The 23,068-nt window shown below is 41.2% G+C and overlaps 1 protein-coding gene across 1 annotated transcript in view; it reads right to left on the minus strand.

The window, feature by feature from the left end:
* Positions 1-23,068, minus strand: part of LOC103255884 (dynein heavy chain 8, axonemal-like) — a gene marked incomplete at its 5' end in the record, with an annotated part of 122,961 nt that overhangs the window by 34,780 nt on the left and 65,113 nt on the right. The window contains 3 exons of the mRNA XM_008053806.2: positions 9,953-10,113; positions 16,271-16,372; positions 18,090-18,206. Coding sequence (XP_008051997.1) covers positions 9,953-10,113; positions 16,271-16,372; positions 18,090-18,206 — 380 coding nt within the window. The remainder of the gene's footprint in view (positions 1-9,952; positions 10,114-16,270; positions 16,373-18,089; positions 18,207-23,068) is intronic.

Consider the following 23,068-nt stretch of genomic DNA (forward strand, 5'->3'; position numbering starts at 1 on the left):
TGTCCTCAGCATTTCATTTGATTAGCAGGTAGAATCCCACAGCTGGACCCAAACATGCATATCCGAAATCCTGTATCCTTTCCAAACATTATACCATGGCAAATGCACCTGGCGTCAGGTTGACACACTGGACTTTCAGTGAGGTGTAGTGATTATGAGGGTTCGGATATGAGACCTAGCAAGTGTTTTTAACTCTGCCCAGAGTTTGGGGGATTATCTCCTGATTACCTTGAAACATATGAATGAACGGAAAGGAAAAGTTGATTTTTGATAAATGAAAACTGATTTAATACTGTGTTTTATATATAATTTAAAAATTATTGTATCATTTTTCGTGAGCCAACCTGTATTTGGATGTTGTGGTTTTAGAACGTCCTATAAGACATTTATTTGAAATTTGAAAGATGAATATATCAAACGTGCACACAGTTGAGCATATGAATAGAGAGCCAAGCATTCTAGTAAAATGACACAAAAAGCATTTGCAACCCCCTTCCTGAGTTCTGAAATAAGGCACAATCCTAGTTATTTAGAAGAAAAGGGGATGCTTCTACACTGTTGGTGGGAGGGCAAGCTAGTTCAACCTCTATGAAAAGCAGTGTGGTGATTCCTAAAAGAACTAAAAATTGACCTTATGTATGACCCAGCAATCCCTCTCCTGGGAATATACCCGGAGGAACATAAATTGCTTCACAAATAAGACACCTGTACACACATGTTTATAGCTGCACCACTCACAATAGCAACAATGTGGAACCAACCCTACTGCCCTTCGAAAGTGAACTGATAAAGAAAATGTGGTACATATACATGGTGTATTATGCAGCCATGAAGAAGAACAAAATAATGGACTTCACAGCAAATTGGATGGAGTTGGAGACCGTTGTACTTAATGATCCATCACAGAAACAAAGAACAGAATACTGCATGTTCTCACTCATAAGTGGAACCTGAACATCAGTCACATTAGCAAAAGGGAGGGCTCAGTAGTTGCTGGACACTGCCAGGGGAGCGGGGGAGCATGCAACAACACAAAGGGTACCTGGGTCCCAACCAGGGGAAGTGAGGACCAGTTGGAGGCCCAAACCTCGACTGCATGAAGCTTACTTGTGTAGCTGATCCTGACTTGTACACCACATCTCTATAATAAAATAAAATAAACTTTTTAAAGTTATCAAAAGTACTGCATGAGAAAAATGCAAATAACTCTGAGGGAGAAAATCCTATGAAAATAGCTGATGGGACAACAAAATAAAGTTTTATCAAAAGTCAAGAATCCACATGTAATCATGTACATTTTTTCAGAAATGTACACTCGTATGTGATTCATATTACTCCATAATTTCTCTCTCTCCAGCATTAGATACAGTAAAGATAGAACATGTGGATGAATTGTTGTTGGAAGTGATGGGAGAGTCACCATCACTGATGTCTCACAGCCAGCCACAAAATACCAGGCAAGGCTGGGTAACATTAGACCTGTGACTTTATCATGAACTGTGTGTATAGCCACATTTCCCTGGAGTCCTAGAGCTCTCTTTCTTTGCTTAAACAAATCCAAAACCATAACTCTCACCTGAACTGTTCTTTGCCCCACCTCCTGTAATGACAGCGATGTCTTGGCTCAGTTGCCCATCCCAGACCTTTCAGAGACAGCCTCTTCTTGGATGTGACTCCCAGGCCTTCTTGGTCTTTAAGTCCTATTTCCAAATCACTTCCAGCATCCATTCCCTCATCGTCATCCTTGCTTCCTTCAAAACTGCCCCGGACACTTTGGCACAATACCCCAAACCGTCATAAAGTCACACTCTGCATATCACTCACCCCTCTCTTCAAGCACCCACCCCCCATGCTTTAGGCACCCTGGACTTGTTTTCCAGAACATACCACATAACTTCACATCTTCATGCCCTTCCTCAGATTGCTCCTCGTGTACACGCCCCAGTCTGTGACTTGGTCCTTACTGCTCACTATGTTCCTCTTCCTTGCCCTCTATTCTTCTTCTCCCGGTCCCGCTGCCACTTCCTCCCCACCCCATCTCCAACCTAAGAACTCGTGCACATCTTTCAAGGCACAGCTCGACTGGAGACTCTCTCGCTAGCTTTCTTTGATCCACGAGTTGAATGTATTGCTCCTGCACCTGATTTTAGAGTTTGCCATATTGTATTCCATAAATACTTTCCATCCATCCATTTTCCCTGGTAGTGATGTGCTCCAAGGGCAAAGACTGCATCTTACTAATTTTTGTATCCTCAAGTTGGCCAGACAGTAAGTTCTCAACAAATATTTGTTTGCTGAATTGAGGCCAATTGGCATGAATTTTATTAAACCTCAAGTATAAAGGAGAATGATTCTCCAGTATTTATAGGGCACAAACAGTTAAGTGCTCCTTCTTATGGTAAAAGTATAGTATATTATCACTGTCTTTCTATTTCCTGGCACCCTTCAACATCCTTGGGTCCTTGACTTTTGATAATTTCATTTTGTTTTCATAGGCTATTTGTTTTGGCAAAATCCCCCCCTCGGAGTTATTTGTATTTCACACTTTATATGATTTCTAAAACCGGGATTGTACCCTACTTCAAAATTCAGGAATGGTTTGCAAATGCCTTTTGTGCCATATATATAGTACTCAAAACAAGAGAATCAGAAAGATATAATTTGAGGGTGACAGAAAACAATTCTTATTATTATATTATCAACATGGATCTTTAAAAGTCAAAGAAAGGAAAACCATAGTAAATTTCTGGTCATGCTAAGGAAATCAGCTTTCATTCTTCCTACCTGTTCTAGCTACAAATAAAGAAAGGAAAAGCCCCCACCCATATCTGGGATTCTCAGGGGCTCTGTCGATCATTTCCAGCTGAAGTCCACTGGAAACGTGCTCTGCACCAGTGGCCGAGTACCAATAGCACACGCCACTGCAGGTATGATCATCTTGCTCTCTGCTGACCCTGGCCAAGTCCCCCAGATGTTGGGAAGAGGCCTAAAAGGTTAATCCATTTTGAATAAGAGCTAGCCAAGCTCTCCAGGTCATCTCTCCACCACACGTCATCAGGCACAGAACGTCATGCCCTGGTATTCCAGAGCCGTATCACTCACATTTCTTTTTCCACAAAGTGATTTTATGTTTGCAAAGATATGAAAGGCAGAAGTCTACTTAGCTAGCTATAATGGAGAATTGCAAATATTTCTATAGGCCACAAAAGCCCAAGGGCTTTCAGGAGGACAGTCCCCTTAAATGCTCTGACAAAGAACAAAAACTATAATAGTCCATGAGCTTTGGTCCTGAGTTACTTCTGTAAGAAAATTTACTTTGGAGTAAATATAGGAAGAAGCTCATATTGTCCTTGGTTCTGGGAAGTCAGGGTCATGAATAATAGAGTACAAAACAACTGAAAAAACAGAACCATCTATAAGATAAACAATTAACTTTCTAACAAGATGTTAGTGCACTGCCATATCCAAATCAATCTAGATTTATATACATCTTTGCATATGAAATATCAATGAGCATCCTTTAAGAAAAATCTAAAGCTAAAAAGTGTCAGCTAATATTAAAAGGAAAACATTTAAGTTTGTACTGCACAGAAATGAATATAAAAGTTATAATAAGGCATTTGATAAATTTCAGAAGGTAGAAAGATATGCATAGCTGCTAATGAGAAAAAGACTGAAAATAAATAACTGTTTTTGACATTGAGAGAGTTGAATTTGCAGAGTCTTTGGAACCTTATAAATCTACATAATGAAATGTGAATAAACTGTGCATTTTCATGGTTCCTGTCACTAAGATACCTAAGCTCTTGGGAGAGATTTTACTTATTTTAAAGCATTTATTCAGCTTGATTTCTCCCTCTACTTCAGAGATTCTGCATTTCTTACGCAAGGACCAAGGAGAGACACTTGTGGTCCCCTTCCTCAAATCTCCTTCCTCTCTTAAATTCATGGATGCTAACATCTGAGTGCAGATTCAGATAAACAAGAGACACTGAGTTCTCTCTCTCTCCCGTGGTCCAGTGATAGCCGTCAGACTATCTAGCAAGGGAGCTGTTAAACAGCATGGGTGGTCAGATAAATTAATGAGTGCTCTGGCGGGGGACATTCACACAGACTTAGCCAATGTCTCTTAGAAAATCCCCCCTCCTCCCCCGTAGGTTCAACTGTTATCTCTGCACATATGCACTCAACTCTCTCACCTGGGCTCCAGTCCACATTTCTTGACCCACTTAGATATATCCCACTGGCCTTCCCAACTCAACATGCCCCCAACAGGACTCTGTAACTTTCTCTGGAAAGGACTGCTGTTCTCAAACCTTCCGCCACCTCAGCTCCTGGACCAGCAATGCCAGGGGCATCTTGGATTACTTCCTTCGTATCCCATAGAATCGGAGCATTACATCACGCCAGAGTGGGAAGGTGGTCATTAGGTGAAGACCAGAAGTGGGTTTTAGCTGGGATGCTTTGTCCGTTGTTACTTACTGCCTCCTGGTGGCTCTAGGGGGAACAGTAAAGGATTGCTGTGAAGTCCTCCAAGGCCAGTTCACTTGCCAGGATGAGTGAGACAGGACGCCATTCACCAGATGTTTCAAAAACCAGAGGAAAGGAGAACCAAATCTAGGACAAGACTTACTCAGAGGCCAAGAAAATGAACCAAACAGACAGCTGCGGAACATAACCTACTGCCTGAGCAGAAACCAGAAATGGGCCAAGACGTGCTGGGGAAAGGGCACCAGGGGTAGGTGGCGAAGCCCCCGGGGAAGACCAAATGGGAAACTGAGGATGAAGAGAGAACAATGAAGGAGTGCCACAGACCTGCCAGTGGCCTTTAGTGGAAATAACCTTCCATTCCAGGCAGAGGTCCAGGGATTTTTTACTTGAACTCTCTCATGTTGTGAAAGATGGCAAGATCCTGCCACTATTTTGGAAGAAGCTAGCTGACATCTTCCTATACAGCACACATGCCAGCGATGACATGCAGGCCTCTGGGTGTGTACTGTATCAAGAGAGACTTGATAAAAGGTATAAGGCTTGCCATGCCCTCCTACCCACCAGTTAGCAGCAACAAAAGGATAAAAAACTATAGAAGGTTTTCGGTCATTGTTATGTATTCACTAAGTCCTATCAGTCTCGTTTACGAGACTTGTCTTGCAGCTTCACTCTTCCCCATTGTCCTCTCTAATCCTCATATGCCTGGATTTACCCACAGTATCTCCAGGGTATCAATTAGTCATAATGGGTGTCCTAGCTGAGGTGGAGAGATGAGCTTTGTCAGCGATGGCAGAGAACTTGCATTTTATCCTAGGTGCTGTGGGCAACCATTGAGATGGAGCAGAGGCAGAAGGAATCAAGTTTGGTCTGGGGCTTTTATAGGTTGAGCTGCCTGAAAGACATCCCAGTGGATACCACATAGAAATTGTCTAAATGACTGTGGAGAACAGAGGAGAGGTTCAGATAACATATGGTTGGCATACTGATGCTCTGAAGTTCATTGAAATAGACAAGCTCCACTCAGGAGGGAAGATGGAAATGACTATAAAGGAAGTTCGAGTGCGAGTGGAACAGAGGCAGTAGATTTGAGAGGTGTGTGAAGGGAAGGGAAGGCTTTTTAAAGAATGGGCGATACTAGATCACACTGCTACCTGGACAATACACTGAGGATTGACCCTACTACAGTCATGCTTTGCAGCCTTTTGGATTTCGCAGCATACTTTTTTACTTTGCCACAATGTGCTTTTGCTGCAGATGACTGAGAACCTGCTGAGTGGGATGGCAGGGGAACCCTTTTAAGAGGAGCCCTTGGTCCTGGGGTGGTATTCATCCGTGTCAATGCTAAGTTCCTCCTTCCTCTTTCTCTGGGATGTGTTGGCCCACCAGAGCAAAGTGGTTGAGCACAGCTGTCCTGACAGATGATGTTAAGAGAGTGAGCAGACTGGCTTCAAGCTGTCATCAGATGTTAGACCAAGTCTACAGAGCTAGAGTTACACCCACATGTCTATAACAAGTTTAGACTTGTCATAAGTTTACCGAATGAACTGGACTCAGTGTAGTGCAAGGAAAAAACAATTTCATTCTTTGAGTTGTATTGAGTCCAGCTCATCCCAGCAGGTTAATAACTTCTTTACCTAACTTGATAAAATATGAAAAACTAGATGAAACAGATCATTTCCCAGGAGAACACAATTTACAAAAAAAAAAAAAAAATGACTGCAGTAGTGACAAAAGAAAAATAAAGATATCAAAGAACTAGCTCCACCAAAAAGCACTGTGCCCATATGGTTTCACAGGAGAATTCTACCACACCTTCAAGTATCTAACACTTCAGAAACTGTCCCAGAGCTTAGGAAAACTTCCAAATTTGTGTAAAGCAAGTGTAACAAGGATGAATAATTAAACCTGATAGAGATACCACAAAAAACTCTAGACCACTCTCATTTATGAATATCAGTGAAAAACACCCAATGAGCTATGAATAGAGTGCATCCCCACATGAAGGGAAGAAGGCTATACCAAGACCAAGTGGCATGGATTCCAGATTATCTGCATAATTATCAATAATATAAGTTAGGAAATCTAGTCATATAGTTAACCAGATTTTTAGATATTTGGGGGAAATCGCATGATTATCTCCATAGATGCTGAAAGGCATTCAACAAAATTCAACACCCATTTCTGATTTAAAAAAAAAAATAGAAAAATAAACATGCAATGATAACTAGGATACAAGCTCAGGGGGAAAAAAGAGCAATGAGAGGGGGACCAATAAAACTATCAGACATTAAAACATACCAGGGTCTCTAAATTTAAAACAAACTGCTATAGAATAGAAAACAGAATAGAAAGCCCAGAAATTGACATGAGTACATGTGAAAATTCTGTCTATGTTAAAGGGAGCCTCTGAAATCACTGGTGATAGGATGCCTTAATTGCTATTTGAACAAACATAGAATTTCATCCATACTTCTACCACAATAAATTCCAAATGATTAAAGGAACTAAATGTAAAATATGAAGCCATACAAGTACTAAAAGAAAATATAGATGATTCCTTTATATCCTGATGCGGGAAAAGGCCTTCTTACTATTGCAAAAAATCTAGATGTAACAACAAGAACAAAATTTATGAAGTCACAAATTAGACTACATAAAAATAAAAGTACACCAAAACAACAATAATAACAATTTCTACCTGACCAATGGAAAAATAAATCGTAAGCAAAGTTAAAAATAAAATGACAAACTGAGAAAAAAAATTTGCAATGCATATCACAAAGAGCTGGTAACATAAAATGTAATTAAATCTTAAAATTGAAGAAAATGAATCGAAATTATATTGGAAAAAAATGAGCAGACTATATGTAAAGAGCCCATAATTATATGAAAATGTACTCAATTTCACTCAAAATAAGTAAATTAAAATTATGCTAAGATACTGTGTCTCACCTTTATATTGTTGAAAATTCAAACATTTCACCAACACTCTGTGGATGTGACTCTGAAGAAACAAGCACTCTCATACATTGCAAGTAAGAGGGCACTACACAGATTGGTATCAACATACTAATCCCAAAATAGTGCAACAGGGTCTGGGGCAGGATTTGGGGAGTGGATTGTAATTTTTAAATAGGGTAACCAGGGAAAGGAGTCACTGAAAGGGTATCATTTAAGCAAAGACCAGAAGAGGTAAAAGAATGAGTCACAATGAAATGTAAGAGAAAGGATGTTCCAGGAAGTGCAAGTATCCTGTGGTGGGCACCGGGTGGCCTGAGTAACAGGAAGTTGAGGCCAGCTGGAGCTGAGTGGGCACGAAGCAAGGAGAGGGCAGAGGAGCTGGGGTCAGGAGGTGGGGGGCAGATGGCATGATTGGGCTTTGTAGGTCACCTATATATAGGTCATTGTCATGACCTGAGAGACAGGAGCCTTAGGAGGGTTCTGAGCAAAGGGGTGATGTGTTCTGACTCACACTTTGAAGTCTCAGCTAAACAAAACTACTTCACTGTACTTCCTCTTTCAGATAATGTATAAGTTGATTGTCAAACTGATCCCTGAAGAATCCTTTTTATTTCTTCACTTCCATCCACAGTTAACTTATGACAGCCTCTTTAAATAACAGCTAAAGTTACCACCAAAGAACCATTGTGATTCCATCACCGGGGCTGAAAGAGGTGTTAGCATTTGCAGGTGTTTTCGGTCATGTTCATATCTTTGAAGATGAAAAGCAGCGTGGTGCAGATGAGAAGACATGGAGAAGGTTGGATCGATGAGGGTATAAAGAGACCAACAGGGCATGCCTCCTGCAAGGGGCGAGGTGAGTGCTCAGGGGAGGGTAAATAATGTAGCTGATTCCTGGGATAGGGCCAGGGAACCAGAAGGTGGGGAACATTCATGTCCAACTGCATAGAGGTTTTCTTGTTTGGTTGTTTTCGTTTTGAACTGGGGCCTCACTCTGTTACCCAGGTTGGAGTGCACTAGCATGATCACAGCTCACCATAGATAGCCTCCACCTCCTGGACTCAGGCGATCCTTCCACCTCAGCCTCCCAAGGAGCTGAGACTACAGGTGTGCTCCACACACCCAGCTAATTTTTTGATTTATTGTAGAAACGAGGTCTCGCTATGTTGCCCAGGCTGGTCTCAGACTCCTGGGCTCAAGCAGTCCACCTGTCTCTGCCCCCAAAGGTGCTGGGATTACAGGTGTGAGCCACCACACCTGCCACAGAGAGCTGTTAAAATTACAACAGGCTGGGTACTGGGAGAGAGGGGGCCACACTCCTCAGTCCTGACAGCTCATAGTCTGCCAGGGGAGCTCCAGGTCCTTCTACTTCCTGAAACCACTATCCTGGATGTAAAGCTAGTGGTCCTTCCTTGATGGGCCACAGAGGCCACACTCATCCAGAAGAGGGTTCCAGCTGGAATGCGAGATTCTTGAAGTCTCCCCGTGGAGCTGGGTGATCTTATTTTCAGGTGGTGATTCTAAGGAGAGGAGGAGTGAGACCTTCTTGGAAGAATGGTCAGAGATGGGGTTAGGACTAGAAGTCATTTCTTATCTTGCTACCTCTTACCTTGAAGATACCTGGAGCAGGGACCTCATGCTGAGCTGAGACACCCCACTCCCTGCCATTCTTTCCTCCCAGGGCCCTGCATCTTTGTCGTGTGCTCACGTGCTCACTGTGTTGTGCCTACCGGGGATAGTTCATGACAAAAGGAAGCAGGCAAACAAGTCTGGGAGAGAGACCATAAATGAGAGGACCAAGCCAGGCTCGGTGACTCAGCCTGTAATCCCAGCACTTTGGGAAACCAAGGGAAGTGGACTGCCTGAGCCCACGGGTTCGAGACCAGACCAGGCAACTTGGCAAGACCTCGTTTCTACATTAAAATAAAAAATTAGCTGGCCGTGGTAGTGCACACCTGTAGTTCCAGCTACTTGGAAGGGTGAGGCGGAAAGATCATTGGAACCCAGCAGGTCAATACTGGGGTAGCTGTGAGTGTGCCAGCCTGGGTGATGGAGTGAGACTCCACCTCAAAAAAAAAGGAGGACTAGGCAGGAATATGACTCTTCACCCCCTAGCTGTATTCAGCTGGCCTTTTAGATCCTATTTAAGAGCATTATGTTTTTAACGAAGGTTTGAAGAAAGAGATGAGGAGCTGGAGTGTTGCTCCCCTGTCAGTACTACTAACACAAACTGGTTTTATGATACGATAGAGGAGAAGCAATCAATGCATAAATTAGAGCTTAACGTTGTCACCAACACCGGAGCATCAGGATTTAGTGAAAGGAGAGCAGGCCGAGATATGACAAAGTTGTAATTGGGAGACAGGAAGCAACACTATTTTTCACAGTAAAATAAAAAAACGGGGAAAGGAGAGAGATTAAGAGAGAAAATGAAATGCACAGTCTTTGCCAGGCTGAGTTACAAATGACCCCTTCAAATTAAAAAGTGCCAAGAACTTACGTGATATCAGCATTAGGGTGAAGCCCAAAGACTTCAGGGTTATCTAGTGATGGCAGTGACTGAATGTACTCAAAATACTGGTCCAAAGTTTTGCACAAAGGAATTTTATATCCAGTATAAAAACAGAATGATGGTTCAAACATCTTCTCACTGAACCAGACCTGTATGTGAGAGAAAAGAAGAGAAATAAAGTTGATGAACATCTAAATGAAAACGGCTACTAGAAAGGAGGTAGGATTACCTTATTTCCATTTTAATAGAGTTTTTAATATTGATTTTGAGAGCACCTTGACCACACCACTGATAGAATAATTAACACGTATATGAAGAAAAGAGAGAGGTCAGAACAAAATTAGGCCTAGCCTCTGTTTAACACCAAAGAAAGTGTTTGCTAACAGTGAAGAGGAGAGGAGCAACTTTGTAAGTCAGCTCTCTGCTCAAGTAATTTGACACCCCCCAAGTCCATTTTAGGAAAGGAAACATACTGCAAAGCCCATGCAGCAAGACCTCCTTCTGCTCTCCCACACTGGGCTCATGCTAGTTTTGCTTACACAATACTGAGCACCGGCACAGGCCCGGGAAAACTCCTTACAAACGTCTCCCCCAGAATTGCTTGAGTCCAGGAGTTCGAGACCAGTTTGGGCAATGTAGGGAGATCTTGTTTGGAAAAAAAAAAATTAGCTGGGCACGGTAGCATGTTCCAGCTACTCAGGAGGCTAAGGTGGGAGAATGGCTTAAGCTCGGGAAGTCAAAGCTGCAGTGAGCCATGATCATGCCACTGCACTCTAGCCTGGGTGACAGAGTGAGACCCTGTCTCAAACTCAAACACACACACACACACACACACACACACACACACACACACACACACACACCCCTCCCCTCCTGCCCTGAGCTGGAACGCTTCCTTTGCTAATTAAGTTATGTTCCTGTCCACAAGAAGCAAATGTATCCAATTGCCTTGTTTTTTGCCTTAAGACATCCTTTTTTCCTTCTATATGAATTGGTTATCTGTAACAAAACAACGCAGGAACAAATATACGCTTGGTGTGAATAGGCTTATTCTGAAAAAGGGGAAACAATTGATGCTGAATGCCTATGAGGCAGATTTGAGGCAATGATTTGTGTCTAACAGAGCAATTTTCCCGGTGGGGTGGGAAATAATGGGGAGGCAGGAGGAGCGGAAATGCAGGCACAACGTCTGAATCACTCGGAGCACTCGATGTGAAAAGGACACCTGACTCCAGTTGGTCACACTCTCTAGTGTCTTCCCTCCCTAGTCTTCTTCCAGCTCTTTTTAAATCCAGTGATTGTTCTGAAATACTCTGTGTACGGACTTTCTCCGTTTTATTCTATTCAACTCCTGTGCACAAGCCATTGAGCTTAGAACCAGAACAGAATGCAAAGATGAGAGACACACAGTCCCTTCCTTCAAGGAGCTTGTGACCCAGTAGAGGGATAAGCCAATTACCTAATAATCACAATACAAAGTGCACTAAGGTAAGAACTAGAAGGAAATAGAAATAAGCAAAGGACTAAGAAGGCTTAAAGGAGGAAGAACGAAAAGCCAGGTGGATGTCAGCAGAGGCTTTATCCAGGCGGTTTTTGATGATAAGCTTTGAAAGAGAGGATTTTGATAGATTGGCGAGGTCACACAAGCAAAGAGCATGGAAGAAAGGAGGCAAAAATGGGAGGAGATTGGGGAAATAATGAAATCTAGGGTAGACAGAATGTAGTCATAGGAAGTACGACAGAAATGTGAGGTCATGTTATGGGTTACTATTGTGTCAGGGTGAGGTCTGGCACTTAATTTAAGAAATTGTTGGAAGTTGTTATTAAAGAGAACAGTGTTATGAGCATGGTCATTATTAGATTTTTGTGTGTGTGTGACGTGGATGACTTAAATTGCAGGGAGATATCATAAGGAGGCAAAGGCCATGGTCTTCAACACACAGACAACAAATGACCACACTCAATTCTGGGTTGCCAGATGACTTGGATTTGCAAAAGCAAAATGTAGTCTCTTCCTGTTTTCCCATCACTTTATGCACACAAATAGCTACACACACACACACACACACACACACACACACACACACACACACACACCCCCTGAGTTTCACCAAATTTGGAGAATATTTGGGGTATAATCAAAACACAGACTATGAAATTCACATGAAATGACTGTGTGAGAGTCCAGCAGTTACCTACAAAGAAAAGTGGTCATCCTCCAAGAAGACTGAATACGGTTCTAGAAGTGTTGGTTTTAAAGGAGAGATGCCGAGATCAGAGGAAACAAATAGAGGTTCAAAGATAAGCCTTAAATCAAAAGTCAGAGGGACAGATGATCCAATGTGTAGGCACTGGTTTACAGTTGAACTGCTTCACACATGGACGACGTGGCTGAGGTGGAGTAGCAGCAGCGTAGGCAGGTGGCTGGTTAGAAGGTAAGACAGGGGCTGAGCATGAGATCAAACAGGAAGAAGCAGGGTGTGGAGTCTCTGGGGCTTTTTGGTAGCCTTTCTTGAGAGGGCTGTGACTGTCAGGTTTATGCAGTAACTTCATGTTCTCAGAGCTAGAGACCCAAGCTCATCTCTGGTTATTGAGGACCATCTGAAACGAATCCAGGCTAGCCAGGGGAATGAGTGAGGGAAAGGGACAGATGAGACAGGAGGTGGGAGAGTGTGTAGGGCAAAGAGCAGATTCCGTGGGAAGAAGGGAGAGGGGCCAGCTGCTCAGAGAATGGAAGCCACTAAAGGCAGAGCTACTCTTAGGAAAGTCTTGAAAGAGGGGATGGGATGAGTCTGGGGAAGCCATTCAGGGGTTAAAAAAAAAAAATGAAAAAAATTGCAGGACAGAGCTCAGAAAAGCCAGAAGCAGATGATATAAAGGAGAAACATAACCCGGATGAAGAGGGCACTGCTGTTACTTAGCTAACCAACTGGGGCTTGGATACAGAACCCTGTGCTTCTAGCCCAAAAAGTCCGCACAACTGAGACAACCCTCCCAAATGCACTTCCCCCAGGCCTACCCAGGCCCAGGCCCAAAGGATGGAGAATTTTAGGCTTCTACAAGAGGGTGAGGTCAGATGACTAGTCCTCTGTGGTCCCAAATGCCAAATGTTGGGGTACAGAGAATAAGTAGAGGAAGAGGAAAGACAGGAGGTCAGGGTCAGGGAGGCGAATCTTGAGATCCTGAAGGTGGAGCAGGCTGAACAAATGATGCTTCTTCCTCCCTGTGTTCCTGACTCCATCTCCCTTGAGGCTCCGGATCAACTCAGCAGCTTTCTACTGTGACCATCTGCACCCTGAAGAATTCCAGATCTTTCTCTCCATCCATGAGCTCTACCCCTGACCTCCAGATCTTCAACAAATATTTATTGAGCACCTAGTATGTGCCAGGCTCTGTTTCAGGTGCTCAGAGATTGGCATTGATGTTATCAAAGTACCTGCCCTCATGGAACTTACAGTCTTAGACAACTCCATTTATGACCAAAACAGAGCTCCTTATTTCCAGCCCCAGCCAATAAAACTCATTCTGACTGTAGTCCTTCCCCTTTTCTGTAAATAGCCCCATTCTCTCTCCAGTTGCTTATGTCAAAACTAGGGGTGACTGGCCCATGACTCCCTGTTCTTTCACCCAAACACTTGACCCCAACAGCATTCTGCTGGTACTTTCTGTAAAATATATCCTGAAGCTAACCACTTTTCACATTCTCCACTGCTAAAACTCCAATTTTAGGTACTTCAACTATTGTAACAAAGTATACTAAAAAATCATTTTTTTCTCCTCTGAACTTCAGATACAGAGATGAGTTTCTCATACTCCTTGCTTTATTATTTTCATGAATCTAGGCCCCTTTTATTTTAGTTTTTCCCCAGTCTGTCCTGATACTCACTCACTGTCTCCTTCCCTCTGAAGACATCAATTTATGTGTGTTTCATAGGTGTCCTTGGATGTGTATTTATCCTTGTAAATGATACCTGTATCCTTGTAAACCATGTATTACTTTACCGATCTCATTTTATTTTTTTAAGCTCTGTACTTGCCACTGTTTTTAAGACCTATGCATTATGTCATTTAGATCATTTCTTCTAAGTGCCGCATTGTATACAACTATAGGTACCAATGACATTTAACTTCATCTATTTCCCTACAAGAGATACTTAAGTTGCCTTCAACTTCCCACTACCACAAACAATGCTATTAATAATATCCCCTTACATTCTGAGAGTTTCTCAGGGAAATATACTCAAGTAGGATTCTGGTTGGGAAGGTAGTCACATCACACACCCAACATGAATAAGTGCCCCCAGATGGGTGAGCAATGGTGTTTCATTGTGCTCATTCACTACATCTCATCTATTCTCTTAGGATTCTTAGGCTTTTGTACTAGATGCTATGATGTGCCACACCGATCCTCCTTCAGAACCACACACTCACCCTCCAGGTGTCTGGAGTATTGACTACTGTGGGCTCACAGTATTGTCCCTTCTCCAGAACCACCCTGGCAGAGGGAACTTCCTCAGTCAAGGTTATGCCCTGGGGGAGAGGCAGGGGACAGTGAGGGAGTCCCTCAAATGCAAATCTCCATCACTGTTTCCAGGGAAACCAAACCATGACAGTTGCCATCAGCTCCACACACAATGTTGTCATGAATATTTTTGTACATGCCCATTTGTGAACTTTTTCTAGAAATGTTCTAGGGTGTGTCTACCTGGGATACTTAATCTCAGTATTACTGGACTGGTTTCCAGGAGGTCTGTCTACCAATTTGAACTCCCAGCAGCAAGTTCCAACCTCTGCACATCCATAAGAACAGGGGTTCCCAACCCCCAGGCCATGGACCATCGGTCCATGCCCTGTTGGAAACTGGGGCACGATAGCAGGAGGTGAACAGCGAGTGAGCAGTGATGCTTCATCTGTATTCACGGTCACTCCCCATTGCTGTTTGCATTACCACTTGAGCTCTGCCTCCAGTGACAGCATTAGCTTCTCATAGGAGTGTGAACTCTATTATGAACTGCACATTCGAGGGATCTAGGTTGTGCACTCCTTATAAGAATCTATACTTGATAATATGAGGAGGAGCTGAGGTGGTAATGCTAGTTCTGACTTCCATCACCCCCAGATGGGACTGTCTAGTTGCAGGAAAACAAGTGCAGGGCTCCCACTGATTATGCATAATGGTGAGCTGCATAATTATTTCATTATATATTACAACGTCATAATAATAGAGATAAAGTGCATGATAAATGTAATGCTCTTGAGTTATCCCAAAACCATCCCTACTCCCTCCCACCCTCATTTGTGGGAAAATTATCTTCCACAAAACCGTCCCTGATGCCAAAAGGTTGGAAACCGCTGCTTAAGAACACTTATTATTTCCCCCCTTTCTCTACATCTGGCTTCCAGAAAAACTTGCAAAAATATGGAAGGGTTAAAAGAAAGTCAGTTTTCTGGCCTACCCCTAGTTCATCAAAATACCTTCAAGGCTTGTGCTTTGTTGTTGCAGTTTTAATTTTGTTAAGGGGGAAAAAAATCATAACAGCAGAGAATTACCAATATAGGTCCTAAGATACAATTCAATAACCATAAAATATTCACATCTGATCTTTTCCTCTTAGATGATGTATATTGCTTCTCTAAACGTAAAAGAAAATGTTAAGAGTTGAGTCTGGAAGGTGTTATCTATAGCATTCATCCTTGATGTGAGGGCCATAATTGCTACAAAGTAATTTTCTCTAAAAAATGTTTATCAGCATGCTATATGTGCATTTGATTTGGCACAGAGGAAAAGTGAACACTTTATCAATTTTCAGTTGTCCATCCTAATAGGAAGAGATGAGAAAACTAAAATTGAAATTATGACAAATCCCCTAATAATTTCTTTTAGGGCTTGAAATCACCATGAGATCTGCACTCACAGAAAGAGACATAGAAATGACGTCCAGTCTTCCTCATGAGGGAGGGGCAGAAGAATGCGGAACGTGTTGGAGGGATGGAGGGAGATGGGCCTGGCTATGAGCAGCTCATCCAGACCAGAGGAGCCATAGACCGATAAGAACACCACTGTTCTGTTCTGGACCCCAGGTAGATTGATAGTTGTTGATGGTGGTGGTGGTGGGGTGTGTGTGTGTGTGTGTGTGTGTGTGTGTGTGTGTGTGTGTGTGTGTGTTTCTTGGCTAATTCTTTACAGCAGCTCTGCTTTATATATTTTTTTCTCTTAAGTTTGGCAGGCCTATTACTAATGAAAAATAGGAAAGCATAATGAAATGTGTCTCCATGCTTGTTTCCCCCATCCTGAGATTGACTTACTCTAGCAAAGCAATTAAGTAGACGTTTATCAAAGTCATCTGTCACTCTGCCTCCATATTGTACTTCTCCAATCATGTACCGAACCGTATTCCATGATACACCCTTTGTTAAAAATAAAAAAAGGATTATTCAGTATCAATCTAAACAGATAATGATAAATATTTCAGGTCTTTCCTAGGAAAGGTCTGAAAAATGATAAATATTTTCAGGTCTTTTCTAGGCAAGATCTAGAAAAGGATGCAGTAGCTAGACCGCATTTACAATTATTCATTATCTTATATTAATATCTCTTTCACTATTATATGGCTGGAACCGCTACAGTTTGTTCACCAAGGAAAAATCTACAATACTAAACATGAGTAAATATATTGCCCACAGATTATTTTAAATAGGTAAAAAGACATTTTTCATTCTGGGGATATAATCACCTATAATACTCATTATGGTAATGCCAAGCTGTTACAGAGGGAAAAAATGGTGTTTAGTGAAGAAAGGAGGAAAATCAAGTAATCAACACTTTAATATGCTTTCTTAGTAATATATTTTCTAGAAAGATGAGAACTGGAAAATTATTTATCCACAAGATTTTCTACAATCCAATCCTCTGCCATCATATTCTGTGTGCTAAAACTACATCAAAGTACGTATTAATCTCTGTAGCACTCACAGTAACAATATATTGCAGATATTAATTGTTTTTTTATTTAAAAAAAAAACCCTCAACACACTTGGGGTAGGAGAAGTAAGGATGCTTGATTTTTATTTCTTTTTCTTGCTTTAAATTTTTGCTTTTCAGTTTGGTTGCCTTTCAAAGCAACTATTTCAAGGTAACCATTATTTGTATATACCAAAATAGGAAATAACCACAGAATATAAACCCATGCAATATAATTATTCATCAAATTGTCACGCTCTTAATTTAATATCTCTTTGTCATTTCAAGGAAAAATGATGACTTGGTTCTAGAGTAAGCATTCATCATGGCTCACCATCACCATACTGATAATCACAGCATCTTGGAGGCCTACTATGGGGAGGAGGAGCAGGGGAGACAGGAGCAAGTTATATTTATTGAGCCCTTATTACACTGTGCTTTCACAAATACTCATTTATTCACAGAAACCATGGCCATTTTATAGGTAAGGAAACAGGTTCTGAGGCTCATTAACTTGCAAGCCCTTTACATGTGTGAGAGAACAATTGAATATGTGCTCTGAGTCCTGTGACCTCAAAAAAGTCTCTTAGTCTCTCTTGTCTGTTGCCTCATCAGTAAAATGGGGTAACAGTAATGCTCTCTTTACCTACCTCACAGAGTTGTGAAGATGAAAATGAGATTCTGTATACATGAACACCATGATAACTATAAAGTGTCATATTATGGTTAGTGATCATTATTAGAAACTATTGCTATTCATATGCATAAGCTTAACAGTTAAGAAGTGACTTAAGGTGAAAAAGAACACTCACATGGACTGGCAGATACAATCTGCACCTCTGAGGAGGTGTGAGTAAGATCTATGAGGAAAAGTTTGACTAAAGGCATAGTTTTTCTTGAAATCACTGGGGTCCTGAGTGGAATACAAGTAAGGCTGTGAGACTTTACAGCACACTGGGTCTTATTACAATAGGTTCTGTCGTATGTGATTGTTGGGGACCAGGGGTGGGTGTGTGAGGGACCAGTAAACACCTGATTAGTATGTCCAGTCCCTTTGAAGTTGGTTGAAGTGACCTTGGTAAGTTCACTCTGTGTCATCGACTGAAAATGACCATAGAACCCTGCTTTAAGGACAGCAATAAAAATTTTTTAAAATTCACTCACCTTTTTAATATCACATTCATCAAGGTGATTCTGAATAAACTGAACACTGGCTGAAAAGTCAGCAGAATTGAATTCATAGGGAATATTCCATCCTAAGGGACCAAATTTTCGTCGCTCCTTAAAAACACCAAAGAAAAATAAGTTTTGAGTGGGTTTTTAAAATTGTATGTGGCTGGTTCTGTTTTTATTACTATCAAAATAAAGTAGAATAAAATTAAGGCCATGTTATCAAAATAAGTTGACACTGTCTTAAAAAAAACAGTATATACAATTTTGGATATGTAGTCGTGCATTGCTTGATGATGGGGTTATGTTCTGGAAAATGTGTCATTTGATGATTTCATTGTTGAGTGGTTGTGTGGACATCATAGAGAGTACTCAAACCTACTACACGCCTAGGCTGTATGGTATAGCCTTTTGCTCCTAGGCTACAAACTTGTACAGCTTGTTATTGCACTGAATACTATAGGCAACTGCAGCACAATGGTAAGCATTTGTGTTCCTAAACATATCTAAACATAAGAAAGGTACAGTAAAAATACAGTATTACAGTCTTATGGACCACCATCATGTACATGGTCCCTGGTTGACAGAAATATTATGCAGCACATGACTGTATTGACCATTCAAAATTTATTTCACAGCTTGATAGCCAAATGGTTTATAAAAACAAATCTTTAAATTTGCCAAGTTACAGTTCTTGGGTTTAAAGTTGTCTCCACTGACAACTCAAAAAAATTGCAGTTGCTAGTAAATATTTGTTGAGTGAAGAGTTATTCTAAATTGGACTCTCAAAAGTTTGAAATATCAAACATAAGGGTTTGAATTGTTCTAGGTGAATAGCATAAACACTCAAGAGCATTTAGACTCCTTGCTGGCTTCACTTTGTAATCTTGCCATTTCAAATCTTAAGAACCAAAAATTTCTATTGTATGCAAAACATATCTGTCTTAAAACCTTCACACAACCCTCATTTGGTTCTCTCTACTTAATTGGACAGTGCCTAAAAGACGCCTATGAAATAGGAGCTAACTGTTTAGAATTGCCCAATTACTCATAAATAAACTGAACTCAGAGCAAATGAGTCAATTGCTTTTACATTCTGAAGACCATTGTAAAGGTATGTAACTGTTAGAACTGATATCTCCAAGCACTGATCATGCAAAATACCAACACAAATGAATCTAAATGTTTCTAATGCCATCGAGTTTTCCTATCCCAGCACTTAATCAGTCTCTAAGGAAGACCTGATGATTTATTTGGATTCATTTTCAGACCCCTAATCCTAGTGTACAAGGTGAGGACTTATGTGGAGAGTGGAATTCCTGTACATCTATGGGATGATTTAATTCTACTTCTCTCTCTCTAAACATACACTATCTTCTTTCTCTCTTCTGTCTTCCCAACCCAACACACACACACACACACACACACACACACACACACGCACCGCTTTTTTTTTTTTTTTTATAAGCCATTCCAATCCTTTATACTACAGCTGTTCCATGCTTCGGATTGTGAATAATCCCACCATGTAATAGAATCTAAATACATTTTCACTTGGACAAATTCATGGACAGGTCAGATAAGAAATTCAAAAAGCACAAAGGTTTTAGTTAATGATGTTCAGGTATGTTTTTAAAGTATTAAGTAAACCATTAAAATTAATTTGGGTCCAGGTGTTCTCACCTTGGAAGATCAGACTAGGGGCAAAAAAATCTTTTTAAAATGTAAAATGTTATCATTACTTCTAGACCTGTATTTTTTTAGGTTGTCAGGCATTAGAGATCTGTACGATGTGACACCCACCTTTGTCCCCTAGCTAATTTGATCAAAAATAGACAACCAGCTCAAGAAAAGCTGGCCAGATTCCTTCTCCCAGGAATTTAGACTTAGGGTTCACAATTGCTATGCAGAGTTTAGACTAGGAAAACTTGTCAACTCAGAAGCTGTGACACGTCATCTTCCACTTTGTACACAGAGGACATGAGGAGGAGCAGAAGGCACAGCCTTGATGGGAGAAGACACTATGTGGTCCCAGGGGCAAGCGTGGGAGCCTTGGTCCTTAAAACTGCTTCTCTTGACGGCTTTCCACTTCCTGGTCCCAGCATTCTTGTTGCCTTGGTTTGTTTTCTTAGCTAATTCATGTTGAAATACATGTTCCTGTAACCAGATTTTGAGACTTGACAGTGAACAACACATCTTCTATTTTTGTCTCTCCTTTTGCTCCTTAAGGGAAGAAACATGGCTGCCTAATAAACATTGGCCAATTATTTATATTTTATTTTTTATTTTTAGTCTCATTCCGTCACCCAGGCTGGAGTGCAGTGGCATGCTCACTGCCACCCCAGCGTTGACCTGCTGGGCTCCAGCGATCCTTCCACTTCAGCCTTCCAAGTAGCCGGAACTACAGGTGCACGCTACCATGTCCGGCTGATTTTTTTCTTTTGTAGATGTAAGATATAAGTTGCCCAGGCTATTCTCAAACCCATGGGCTCAGGCAATCCCCTCCCCTCAACCCCCTCAAAGTGCTGGGATTACAGGTTTGAGGCACCAAGCATGGTCAAAAGGAATTCTTTCTCTCACCTCCCAGGAGGTCAATTCTGAGGCTGATTGAGGGTAATTTCTGGAGTGGACCTCAGAAACACTGAGGTGAGCCTCTTCCAGGTTATCCCAGGAACAATTGTGGGTTGAGAGGGTTTATGGGATGTTAACATGAAAATATGTACAACTAACCCTTTAGTCCCTGGGATTTCTTCCATCTTGAGGACTTCAAAGAGAAGAATACTAATAATTTATTAATGAAATGCAAATATCTTCCCATGTTTGAAAAAGAGAATAAAACTTTGCATTATTAGTTTTAACTATTTGACTTAATTTTTAAATTTTAATATTTAATTACACAGAGGACTGAATGAAAAAGAATTCTTTCTTTCCAATTACTGAAGCTGCTTAAATTGGCTCTATGGAAACACTCCTATTTATATACACTAAGCAATTGCAATTTAGTTGCTTCTTAAAACGTGAGCTTCGAAAATTGCCCAGTGTTGAGATTTGCTTCCTGATTTTGTTTCTGACCACAAATTTTCATGAAAGCATTATCTTTTTAAGTAGTTTCACTAATGTCTTAAACCAAATTAGTTCATTTTGTGGGGGAGGAAGAAAAAGAAAAAATTTTGGTGAGTGTCTTTTCTTTCACAAATGAAGGCATTTCACCTTTTTTTTTTTTTTAATCACCTTGGAATCAGAATAAATTCAAACCACTGTAACCTCTGAAGTCATTTGAAAGCTCAAAAGCAAAAGCCTCAAGCAATTCCCCTGCCTCTGCCTCCCAAAGTGCTAGGATTACAGACATGAGCCATCACACCTAACTGGAATATTGAATTTCTTTAGTTCAATTGGTATTTTTGAAACCATGTGATGAATCTTATTAAAATGGATGTATTTTCAAGTATCTTTAATCTAGTCAAAAAATAAGACTTAGAAACAAGAAAGGGACCTTATGATAGTGAAAATAATTAACTGTCGATAAGCCTAAAAGAACATTAAACCAGAGGCTTCTGGGAAGAATGAAACTGAAGTTTGTCTTTGAAAAGAGTGGGGAAGAGACTTCCAGGTTTGGCAAAGGCCATGACCAAAACAGGAACACAAAGCCTGTGATTCGTGGAGAAGAAGGCTGCAGATAGAAGGTTCAATTGCAGTCAAGGGCTAGCTCTGCTGAGAAGCAGCAATGAAGTGTTCATGTGCTTCAAGCATGGAATGCAGTCTGAGTGGAATGTCAAAACCTCATTCAGCAGGAGAAAGTTATACACTGTTAAGTTGGAGAGTGATAATTTTAGGAAGACAAGTCTGCTTCCTGCTTAATTTGACCAATATAGTTCCTTCTTTTTATTTCAAAACACAGAATTACTAGTGAAATTGGGAAAACTTGGAAACATGAAAAACTCCTTAGAACACAGATGAAAAGTTGCTCAGTGGAGTCATCACTTTAATGATGTCAAAGTTATTTCCAATTTTTTGTCTCATTCTACCTCAGGATCTCCCACAGTCCAATGCGAAATCATTTCACATCCATCTTCAAAAAAAGAACACTGAAGTTAACTATCTAAATCCAGTAACTGGAGATATTATAAAATGAAAAATACAAACCATACTAGACAATATGAGGGAATTTTTAATGGGTAAAAATAATTAGCTAAAATAGCTAGAACAACTAGGAGACACTATAAGGAGCATGTAAAAGATAGAGTTGTATCTTATTTTTGTGATTATTAAAAGACTTTAAAAAAAAGTGGTTTTTTTTGAGTTGGAGTCTCACTCTGTAGCCCAGACTGGAGTGCAGTGGCACCCTCCTGACCACCGCAGCCTTACGCTGCCAGGGTCCAGCGATCCTGCCGCCTCAGTCTTCCAAGTAGCCAGAACTACCGGCATGCACTACCATGCTTGGCTAATTTTTGATTGTTGTAGAGACGAGGTCTCGCCAAGTTGCCTGGATGGATCTCAAACCCATCCAGTGGGTTCCTGAGTGGGCTCAGGCAATTCACTCGCCTCAGCCTCCCAAAGCGCAGGATTACAGGCTGAGCCACAGAGCCCAACCCTATTCAGAGACATTTAAACTAAGAATTTTATAATCATGCCGTCCCAAAACAGGAACTTGACATATGCTATTAAATTCAAAAGGAGTGTTTGTCAAGGCTCAAACTTGAGAAAGAAAATAAAAGTAGGTGAAGTAAATACTTTTCCAAATGAAGAACTTTTAATAGAACTCCCTAGGCCGGGCTCGGTGGCTCAGCCTGTAATCCCAGCACTTTGGGAGACTGAGGTGAGTGAATTGCCTGAGCCCACGGGTTCGTGACCTGCCTGGGCAACTTGGCGAGACCTCATCTCTACAATAAATCATAAATTAGGCAGGCGTGGTAGCGCGCCTGTAGTTCCAGCTACTTGGAAGGCTGAGGCGGAAGGATCGCCGGAGCACAGCA

This window comes from Carlito syrichta, unplaced genomic scaffold (genome assembly GCF_000164805.1).
Source record: "Carlito syrichta isolate Samal-C Ts95f unplaced genomic scaffold, Tarsius_syrichta-2.0.1 Scaffold288613, whole genome shotgun sequence".
Lineage (NCBI taxonomy): Eukaryota > Metazoa > Chordata > Mammalia > Primates > Tarsiidae > Carlito > Carlito syrichta.